This window comes from Neophocaena asiaeorientalis, unplaced genomic scaffold (genome assembly GCF_003031525.2).
Source record: "Neophocaena asiaeorientalis asiaeorientalis breed wild unplaced genomic scaffold, Neophocaena_asiaeorientalis_V1.1 scaffold85, whole genome shotgun sequence".
In the NCBI taxonomy this organism is placed as follows: Eukaryota; Metazoa; Chordata; class Mammalia; order Artiodactyla; family Phocoenidae; genus Neophocaena; species Neophocaena asiaeorientalis.
The window spans coordinates 8,233,050-8,244,428 of NW_020174301.1; the positions used below are offsets into that span (position 1 = coordinate 8,233,050).

Here is an 11,379-nt window from a genome sequence, read left to right on the forward strand (position 1 = left end):
CTGGGTTTCAGTTTCTCCTCTACCAGTGTTCTTTCTTTGTAAGAAATTTAGCATTTCCGCACCTGCTTGAACATTTGGAAAAAGGAGATTGCTCAATAGCTCTAATTATTTGCAGCAGCAGGTGATCCTGGTTCCAATTCCACAGTGTTCTAGGGATTAGGTGACAGGAATTCTTGGCAAACTTGGAATCAAAAGGTTCGCATGTAAAACTCTGTTGTGTCAGTTTCTTAATGCATGTGCCCTCAAGGAGGCAATTCCACCCAATGACGGGTTTAAAAATCAGAGGTTTTTCATAAGAAATACTGATTAACCAGAAAATGGTAATCATCTCTATACACAGTAGTATACAGCAATGATCCTGTCTATACATGCAGGATACAATATCCTTGGGCTTCAACCAGTAGGCCTCTGTACTTCTGTCCCTATGGCCCAGAGCTCAATTTTCATGCTCCTGGAGTCTGTCAACATTCCCCTAAGTGAATGTATGGGTTATTCATTCATTCAAGCCTCTACTAAATATTAACGCCATCTCTAGACTGACAACTCCCAAGCATGCATCTCAAGCTCAGACTCTTCTGAAGCTCCTGCCTCGTTTTACCAACAGTCTACTCTGTTCCTGCTTGCTGATGTTACCCATGCCCCAGAATTAACTCTGGATTAGGCCCCACTCGAAACCTCCCCTCCAAAGCTTTCCCATCTTTGTAATTCACATGACTATTCACACCACTGCTTAAGTAAAACCCTGAATGGTTCTCTCCCTGCCCTCATAATCCTGAATCTCCCCACCACCTCATAAGCAATCAGGAGGCAAATACTGTTGATCCTACTTCTACAGTGTACCTCAACTCTACCCACTTTTCTACCTTCAGCAGCACCATTCTTGTTCAAGCCGCCATCATCTCATGCCTGGAAGAGTCTCTTAACTGTCCTCTTCTCATCTGCTTGTGTTGCCCCAAGGTCCATCTTCCACGTAAGATGCAATCTTTTCAAACATAACTTAGATCACATCACTCCCTTAACTTAAAACCCTTGAATGTCTCTCAATTGCACTGTGACTAAAACCCAATTCCTTACCTCGTCCTCTAAGGTCCTACAGAGTTTGGTCCCTGCCTGCCTGCCTCTCCAATCTTACCTTGGGCCACCCACCCTCCTCCTCACTGACCCCGTCCAGCCAGGCTGAGCTTCTTACGTCTACTCAAATGTTCTATGATGACTCTTCCACCCCTAGGATCTTTACCCAGGTTATCACCTCTACACTAGCATTCCTTATACAGATGGTTCCTTCCCATCCTACAGTCTTAGTGAGACGGCACCCTCTAAGAAAGGCCTTCCCTGACCACTCAGCTAAAGTGGGGCTTCCATATTAATTTCTTCACTATACCCTGTTCGTTTCTTTCTTAACAGCTTTTTTAACGATTTGTAACTATATATTTACTTGTTTATCTAGCATCTTGCACACATTAACTTCTTCACTGAACGAATTAATGAGGAGAAACACCTTAGGCAAGGTTAATTACAAACATTTCCCACTGGCTAATGTAAGATGCAATAAAAAAGATCTTACCTTTTCAATTTTTTTCCTTTTAACAGGGGGGTCAAACCTATCGTTGACTCCAAAATACTGAGTAAGCTCCTTCAACTGGGTTTCATTTGAGGACTGTTCACTGTAAGAAGAGAGACAATAACTTATGTTTTACAAAATGTACTCACTTTTACGTTTACTGTTTTTAATTGGTTACTACAATTATATTACATCTACTAGTTCTTACGTTTCAGAGGTTAAGTAGTTCAACTATTTGTATAAGTTCTACAATACTATCTAGGACAGACAGATATTTTAGATTCCACCTACCTTTGAGATTCTTCTTCATTCTTCAATTTACCTGAAAAAGAATTCACAGTGTCAATACCAAGTATTCAGTTATTTCAAAATCATGGTTATTAAAAATTGTTGAGGGCATCCCTGGTGGTGCAGTGGTTGAGAGTCCGCCTGCCAATGCAGGGGACATGGGTTCGTGCCCCTGTCCGGGATCCCACATGCCGTGGACCGCCTGCGCCCGTGAGCCATGGCCGCTGAGCCTGCGCGTCCGGAGCCTGTTGCTCCGCGACGGGAGAGACCACAGCAGTGAGAGGCCCGCGTACCGCAAAAAAAAAAAAAAAATTGTTGAGCTCAATTGGTCACAATTTAATATTAGCACTACTGACAATTAACCTAAATTAAAACACCTTTTCTGGAGCGTTTTCTTTTTTTCTTTCTGGATCTTGAAGTTGAGATTTTCTGTTCAGAATGTTTTGTATGCAGTTCTTGAAATTTCTACATAAAAGTAAAAAAAAAAGAAAGAGAAGCAAATATGCTTTGAAGCAAAGCATACATCTGAAAAATAACATGTTAAGTAATAAAAAACTATATAACATTTATAAAAATACAAATTTAATGAAAGTAGTTCAGTTCTTCTTGAGATACTCTATTGTCTGAGACTTTCACAACCTGAGTTTTTATCTTCATTTATTTCCAAATAAGTCAATCTGATAATCTGAGGGTAAAAGTCAATGGCTCATAGACAACAAAGAGATTAAGACTGTATTATGTTAGGCCAAGTAGCTAATCCTACTAACTGTTTTTTTTTCCTTCCTCTTTTTATGAAAAACAAAACAAAAATGAACATAAGTATCTGAGTGGCCAGTGAATTGCCCACAGACCCACAGAGTAATAAAATTATTCTGAGTCAATCTTCCGTGCCTATTTACCTCCCAAGAACATATACATTCTGACCACAGCAGAGACACACACAGGACCATGCACAAACACACAGGTACAGGCTTTAATAAGAACACGTCAGAGAAAACCTACATTCCACATATTTAAGGGAATTCCAGAGGGACACTCTTCATATGCATTTACATTTGCCTCTGCTTCAGTTTTTGGTCCATCTGTAGGGATATCTGAGACCTCTGTGTTTGTAATGGTCCCATCTTCTTTACCTTCTTCTAAGTTAAGTTCAGAGCTCTCTACTGTGGCTTCATCATCAGAATTCAACTCAACATCACTTTCATTTAGGCCAGGAGGTAGCAGCCCACTCCACATCTTTTCTGCTAAAGGGAAAAAAATGAATTAAGACGTATAAAGTAGACATGGAAAGAATTTTAAAACCATTAAAAGATACCCCAGGAACCTAATAATTATACCAGTGGTTTGGGAACAGTCTATCGAAACTTTTTTTTTAATTGGTATAAAGTGGGATGTATCCTCCATATTAAGATAATTTAAATATTTTGCTTGTATAAATTTTTTGTTTTTTTGGCGGTATGCGGGCCTCTCACTGTTGTGGCCTCTCCCGTTGCGGAGCACAGGCTCTGGACGCGCAGGCTCAGCGGCCATGGCTCACGGGCCCAGCCGCTCCGCGGCATGTGGGATCTTCCCGGACCGGGGCACGAACCCGTGTCCCCTGCATCGGCAGGCGGACTCTCAACCACTGCGCCACCAGGGAAGCCCTGTGTGTATAAATTTTTAAAAAGTGTATTTTCAGCAAGTTTGTTACAAGACACACCTACAGATGAATGACTTAATGACAATAGAACCTCGATTCTCTAACATATGGATAATCTTGTCCAAAGAAAAGAGGAAATTCAGTAAAAGCATTCACTGCTCAAGAATGTTAAGAGCCTAACAATATACACTGCAGGCAACTTAAGAATTATAATACATATTTCAAGCTGTAACAGTTAGAGAAGAAAATAAAATTGGATGTTTCGCCTGTATTTGAACGTACGAAACTTCAGGGGACTACAGAGTAGGAAAAGTATTACTCAAAGGAAAAATTTTAAGCTATGCAGGTAGTCTGAGAAAAGTATGGTGGTAAAAAGGATGTCCTAGTTTTACATTTTATACTGCTTGCTAAAGTAATACTAAATGGAGTACAATCCTAACAATTTAACAAAAACATACAGCTTTTTAAAATAATACTGTATTTGGGAAACAAGTTAAAGTTCAGGGTAATTCTCATCATTAGTTATACAGCCCATTGGTAGAGAGAACCATTAACTACTGTTAAGTCTAATAAAAATGATTTTTAAAAACTGAGGTGGTAATCATTTGCTAAAATTATAATTGAGTACATTTTCACTATTAATCTCCACGACACAGTCTATTTTAGCATATGTAAGGAGCCAAAACCAGTTCATTCAAAAGAGGCCTAGAATACAGAAGTTGGCTGTACTGCTCAAGATTTACTATCAACTTAAAGGAATAAAATAGAAAGATGGAAATCTTTTTTGCTAACCTTTCTGCCCCCTACTGCGTTAACCTAGTAAGAAAACCACCAGCACTGTCTCTGAGACAAAGTATCACGGGATTTTGCATTACTCCGAATAATGGACGCCTGATAACTTTTAAGGACCTCCTCCCAAGTCCAAAGAATCAGCTCTCACTTTCCAGTCTGGGTCCAGCCTCCTAGTTGCTGGCTCTCTGAAACATCCTCACCAAAACATTCTCTTGGCTTTTCAAGAGGAAGGGTTCTAACATCTAATTACTCCAGCTGTAATCCTGACTCCGCCACATATGAGTGGTGTGAGGAAATCACTTTTAGCTCCTCTGACCCTCAGTTTTTTCATCTGTTTTACAGGAATAACTATATTGCACACAGGGTTATTCCGAGGATGAAACAAGATAAGCTATTGAGACACTCAACACAGTGTTTAGGAGGTTCTGGGGACTCGATCAATGCTAAGTGCTTTTTGCCATCATTATTATTACTTCTGAGGCCAGGTACTGCATTTTTATCATTTCTATCATGGGTGGCAGCATCCATAAGGTAGCTTTGAAGTTTCTAATGTTTAAGGTGCATTCACTTCGCAATTGATGCAAGTCAGTTACTTCCTTGATTTCCACAGTCTGACTGAAGTTTCAATTAAAAATGTTGATGTCTTTTTCTGAATGGAGCAATAAAACCAGAAGCAAATTACCAGGAAGATAAATGGAACCTAAGCTTCAAGGCTCTTCTTTTTCACAGGTCCTTCCAAAGCACTATACCTGATTTTCTATATTTTAAATCTGTATTCCTTTTTTTAAAGAGGAAACCTCAAATTACATAAGCTCCAAGCCCTATAAAAGCTGGATCCATCCCTAAATCTGGCCTGAGGATTTTAAAAGTTGGAATGGAGGTTATGTTGAGATATTCTGTTAGCACAAAGGACATAGTGTAAAACATGCCAATATTGAAAAACAGGTGTTGTGCTATTAATAAAAATATTTCTACTGTTTTGAGAAGCAGGGGGAGGGGAGTGATAATAAGCTCCATCATGACTTTGCCACTGACATAATATACCTTCAGGCTCACTATCCCATTTCAGGACTTAAGGACAGTAACAAGTTTCAGAGTTAGCTTTCTTAGCACCAACTGGGGTTCTACGTTCGAAGCCACTGTTTCTCCTCCCTGTCCATAGCATCTTTTACATGCCCACTGTGTGCCAGGCACTCTTCAAGACATAGGAACAGCAGTATACAAAACAGGCAAAAATGCCTATCCTCATGGAACCAACATTCTATACAAATGGCAAGCTTCTGTCCATCAGCCAAGTACCACTCAGCCCAGACTTCAGCTGTGACTGCTCAGATGGGCACAGTTCCTCCACTGGGCCACTGCTTCAGTATCTCCACAGGGTGACTCTGTGCTCTGGGCACCCAAATGGGTTTCACCTTGGGAAGCAGTGCCAGTTGCCGTGGACAGGGCATGCCTTTCCTCATCAGCCCTCAATCATTTTTGATCACTTTTGGACTTTCTCAAAATCATCTATTTTTAGTAAGTTCTTGCTGATGTGGCATTAAGAGCTGTCCTCAGGAGGCCACTGACTGGTGTGATAGTTTCTTGTGTGTGCCCACAGGGGAAAGAAATTAAAATAACTTTTAAAAAGTGAACTCTATGTCCAAATCCATAAAACAAGGCAAAGTTCAAATAAGGTGTGTTTCTGAACTTAATTCCTAAATATCTGTAAAGTGATGTGCCCTTCTCCTCTGACCATAAGACACATACACACACACAAATACCAGGGCAACTTGGTGGCCACGGACAAACACAGATTATTCACTGAGGAGTGTGCAAAGTGAAACTGCCCACCTGAACAGCAGCTTGGCTGCAAATCAGCCAATATGGAGTGGCTGCTTCGTGACCTGTTTTAGGCTTACGTTCCAAAACACTGTCTTTCTACTCAAAGCACATACGTGTTATTTATACATTTGTATTGTACTATGGTACCAACTGGTCCTATCAGGCCCCCTGTTTCTTCTGTTGTGCTCGTCTGGATTGTGATTCTCCAGTTCTTTGAAGTGCTGCTCACCTCATACCTTCCAGAGTGCATTCCTTCATTTTAAAGCAGATCACTCCAAATTACCCTTCACATGTGAAAATTACTCAGCCATTCTCAAGAGACGTGGCATACCAGAGAACAAGAAACAAGTTTTTTAGTGTAGATGATAGCCAGGTCTATATAACAGTCCGTGTATCAATACATAAATTTTCACGTTTTTAGCCTGCACGTCAAATATTTTAGTTTCATCACTTAGCCCCAAAGAAGATGTAAATCATTCAGAATCCCTTTTTTCTCTATGGTTTTGAGTATCAGCCTCTCCATTTCATATTGGAGAGATTTTTCCAATTGCACAATTATTCTACAAAAAAAATGCTGTGTATGCTATGCAGAACACATCTTTAGTCCAGGGCTAACATGATTTATGATGAACAAAAAATATTTATGTATCATCCTCGTCTCAATGGCTGGGCTTTCTTTTGCCCGTGGAAACCAAACACAGTCACTACACTTAGCACACCTGGGCAGATGGCAATGCACCTAGAAGAACACGACACAGCTCAGCAGTTCCTCAGCTTAGGTTTTCCCAAAGTTTTATGAAGACAGTAATGGAGGTCTCTAAGCTAATTTCAATATTCAAAAAGCCCCGTATATTTTATTATCCCTCAAACAATATCATCCACCTTTAGGTCAGGAGACCGAAATTCAATGAAACATTATTCTTCACCACACATTCATTCAGCAGAGACTCTGATTGGCAGCTACAGACCTGATTTTTATTAAAAAAAAAAACAAGAACAAAAATTAATGAATATAGTTTAGTGGACACAATCTTTCAAAATATAGCAACCATGGAGATATCAAATTATAATAAAAGGAGTTCTGGGTTGTGAAAGGATTGAGAACCAGTGGTAGAGCAGCAGAAAAAAACACTGTTTTGAAAGTCAGAAGATGGGTTCCTGGTCCTGAACAACAAAACTGTGGGGAAGACACTGCATCTGTCTGGGTCTTCATTCTTAGCTATAACATGAAGGGTGTGATCAGATCTCTGGGATGTCCTGCTGCTCTAAAATGTTTCTTTATGGATCTCAGTATTATACGTGCCCAAATGCCCAGAATCACCTCATTCTTTGCTGTAACATTCCATCCTCTCGCAGTCAGAACAATACTAATTAAACCTCAACACCCCAGAAGATAGGGGTTCTCTCCTAACCCAGCCACCACAGGCAAGCTTGCTAGTTTTCAGTAAGACTCTGCACTTCAGAGAGAACACCTAAAAGATGCTCTGCAGAAAGGGAAAGAAACCCCAACTGTGACAGAAGAAACAGAAACAAAACGAAAAACAAAGCAGGTCACCGCTATACATGGCATACAAACAATGTGACAGGCACCGTTTTACCCTTAATCCTCACCAGTGACCCTTCCACTAGGAATTATTATCTAAACCCCTTTTACAGATGAGCTAACGGACTCACCTAATGCACTGTAATCCACTTATCTTAGAAAAATAGAACTCTATAGCTTGAAAACTCTATAGAGAATAAACTTTAAATAGTAATATATTCTTGGTGACACAGATTAGAGAATGGGTCTGAAGAATGTCTCCAGCCTGTAATTCTGTTAACATTTGTTAACAGTGAGAATTTTCTTCTCACTTTCTAAGGGCAGAAAGCTATGTAAAATGCTAGGCTAAATCGCATACATTGAAGTCACATTCAGAGGTCTGGGTAATAATGTCACATTTTCTGGAAGTCCAGGCAACTGTGTATAACCAAAACTCAATCTGAGCAGTTTACTGGGTAAATGTCTCCTGCCTCTAATACTCCAGAATTTCAATTCCATTTTTACCAAATGAAGCTGTCTTATTTCCCAGATTTTATATTCAATTAGAAATAAAGAAATCTGAATCTTGTCTGATTTGAATTTAATCTTACTTGTATGACAGTCACAAGCCACCACCCACCGATCTCAAGATTGTGTTAAATAATTTACACAATAATCAGTTTCTGTGACTGGGAATTAGTTACTTAACTGAAATACTTTTAAGCATGCTGTCATCAACATTAATGTAAATGTCCTATTCATGTTTATGAAATAAATACGTTCCCTTTTCTCAAAAAGGTAGAGAAAGTACAACTGAATCACAGGCCTGACTTCGGATTTAAGTTACCAATCTGATTACCCTGATAAACTATTTAGCAGGATTTTGCATGTATGCTTATGTTTTCATCAAAGTGAGCGTTTTGTTTAGCCAACACTTCCCCAGACTCAAAACCCTACACGGAAGGATTTACAAGTAACCAATAACACTTCGAGGCTCATTTCAAATTGGATGCAGCTGTGAGAATACTTACAGGGTGCAAGACAGCAATAGGGTGGCTCTAGAAAGGTACATCTTTTCCTGTTTGGCTGCACAACCCGTAACTCTGCAGGCTCTCCGGCAGCAGGGTCACACTCCGATCCCCGAGCGGGAAGAATCCCCTCCCAGCACAGAACTAAGCGTTGCAAATTCTGATGTAGGACGTCTAGCTTGCTGACACTCCCATTGACTGCAGCTGTCTTCCGGGTACAGCAACTGTAAACCAGAGACTGTTTCCCGGACCGAAAGTCTGTCTCCTAGTCCCCTCTCACTCTGGCTGAGGTGGGACGAAGAACCCCTCTCCCACCAACAGGACGGGGAAGGCGCTACGACGCCGGGTCCAAGCAAAGCGGAGGCCAGCTCCGCCGACTCTCCCGCGGGCCCGGCCAAAGGGTTGGAAGGCTCCGCGGAGAGGCTGTGAGGCCACCCACGCTGGCTCCCTCGCTCCCCGCACCCGGCCTTCCCAGGTCCGTCACACCGGAGTCCGGGCAGCCCGGGAGCCAGGCCAGCCACCAGCTCTACTCACCGGTCCGTAGCCGGCCGTCCAGCAGACATCTTAAGACCCGTCAACATCGCGCCTTCTCATTGGCTCCGGAATCTCAGCCAATAGGCTAAGGCCTTTCTGGCCTGGGGTCGCCATGGAAACCGGCCGCGCTCAGCTGTGCTTTTAAATAGGCCGGAAGGGGTTGATTCCTTTCTTTCTACTTCTTTTCTCCCAGCTTTTCTCTCGCCGTTTTCTTCTTTCTTCTGGACGTTTTTAAAGACTCTTCTTTCTCCATTCCTTCCCGTACTCCGTGGTGAGGAAAGTGCTGGCTTAGACCTTGAACTGAGTTCATTCCCCAAGGACGGAAAGTCCCTGCAGAAGCTCTCTAGACCCTTCCGGGAACGTTTCCATTCATACACCCTTTTCCCCTCGCTCCCTTCCTTACTTTTTTTTCTTTCTGTACATATTTATTGAGCAGGCACCCTGCCAGCCTATGTTTAGAGCAAAATGATCCCTACTTCTGCTCTAGTGGCGCTTACCGTTTGGTGATCGTGGCAGCTGCTTCACTGACCAGCTACGTGGCCTTGGCCAAAAGCTCATTGAGCTCCTTTTCCGTGGCAGCCACTGTCTTAGGCTCTGAGAAGGGGCTTAGGGAAGCATAGAAAATAAGCAAGGGAAAAAAAAACGGGAAAAAAAAAAAGCTCTATGAGGAAAATAAAACAGCATAATATGACCGTGATGGGAGTGGGGCTATTTTAGAAATGCTTCCATTTTCTGAAATAACGTTCTGTAATAATAATAAGAAGAACACATTCCTATTTTCTAGTGTTGTAACGATTATGTAACAAAATACACATAAACCCCGTAAGGCACTACCTTGCCCACAGTAATTTTCAGTTGGTATTGGCATTAGCCTTATCAGTAATGCCTTTCTTTGAAGCATTCTAAAAATGTGAAAGAATTTTGTATTGCACTCAATAACATATCACAATTTAGTATAAACCGATGTTTAAGTGTAATACTTAACTATCAACTACCTCACCCCCATTGTTTTCCAGAACATGTGCCAGGTGTATGGAGTAGTTTTCTATGACCCCAGAATCACAGCAAAACCTGAAATGACAAGTTTGGGTTACTAAAGTCCTTTCTCACACTCACATTCTCTGATGCTCGATTAGAAGCTGGGCTGAGTGGTGTGAGGATCTGTATGAAACTCTCCTGGCCAAACGTGTCCAGCCCCTCAATAGTGTTTTTCCCTGAATCCAATCCATAAAAAGTAGTTAAAGAGAGGATGTGTAGGAAAATGCTGTTGTGACCGTTACATTGTGCCTTTTAATTGCTATCTTAGTCTGCTGGGGCTGCCATAACAAAATGCCACAGACTAAGTAGCTTACGCAACAAAAATTTATTTCTCACAGTTCTGGAGGTTGGGATGCCTAAGATCAAGGTGTCAGCAAAGTAGGTTTCATCCTGAGGCCTCTTCTCTTGGTTTGTAGGCAGCATCCATCTTGCTGTGCGCTCATAAAATCTTTTTTGTGCAGTTGTGTAAGGAGAGGGAGAAGGAGAGAGAGAGAATGGGGTGGGTGGGGGCAGGAAGGGCTCTCTGGTGTTTGTTTTTTCTTAAGAGGACACTAATCCTATTGGATCAGGGCCCTACCCTTATGGCCTCTTTTAACCTTAATTCCTTAAAGGCCCCATTTCCAAATACAGCCACCCTGGGGTTAGGATTTCAACGTATGAATTTTAGGGGTACACGAACATTCAGTCCATAACAAATGTTGATGGTGGAGGTGTAACCAAAATGGGGAAAGAGAGCACAGAAGGGGAAGAACTGAGACATGAGGTAGGAAGGAAATATTGTTGGCCTGTTTCAGAACTATCTGGATTGTTTCTACATATGTTCCATCAAAGAATACTCATTGTTTAGTGCATATAAATGTGCAAGGGATAGAGGGGGAATATAATTATAAGTACTCCAAAGACTTACAGCCACCAGATTTCACATCAAAGGTTTCTGGAAAGTCCTACTCCAAAAATATGTAGTTTAAAATGTTCTCAATGTTAACTTGAGAATTCTCAAATATCTGATTGTTTACTCTTATGACATTATTGGATTCCTATGAGAAACGTAAATAGCTCAGACCTTTCTTCCAGTTTTGCTTGTAAGACTTTCAGTCTCTGAATATTATTATTTTGCCAGTTTTCTGGAGGAAATGTCAGTCATTTGATTTAT

The 11,379-nt window shown here is 41.2% G+C and overlaps 1 protein-coding gene across 6 annotated transcripts in view; it reads right to left on the reverse strand.

Annotated features, from left to right (window-relative positions):
* The window catches only part of FAM204A (family with sequence similarity 204 member A), a 32,021-nt gene extending 22,733 nt beyond the window's left edge, over positions 1-9,288 (reverse strand). The window contains exons 1-5 of one of the 6 annotated variants that reach the window (XM_024756077.1): positions 9,189-9,288; positions 2,852-3,093; positions 2,227-2,314; positions 1,853-1,883; positions 1,565-1,664 (exon numbers count right to left, since the gene is read on the reverse strand). In XM_024756077.1, coding sequence (XP_024611845.1) covers positions 1,565-1,664; positions 1,853-1,883; positions 2,227-2,314; positions 2,852-3,085 — 453 coding nt within the window. In that variant the 5' untranslated portion in view covers positions 3,086-3,093; positions 9,189-9,288. Of the gene's footprint in view, positions 1-1,564; positions 1,665-1,852; positions 1,884-2,226; positions 2,315-2,851; positions 3,094-6,986; positions 7,009-8,657; positions 8,868-9,188 lie in introns of those variants that run through there. The other 5 variants (XM_024756078.1, XM_024756080.1, XM_024756079.1 and 2 more) reach the window with 5 other exon arrangements.
* Between the last annotated feature and the right edge of the window lie 2,091 nt (positions 9,289-11,379).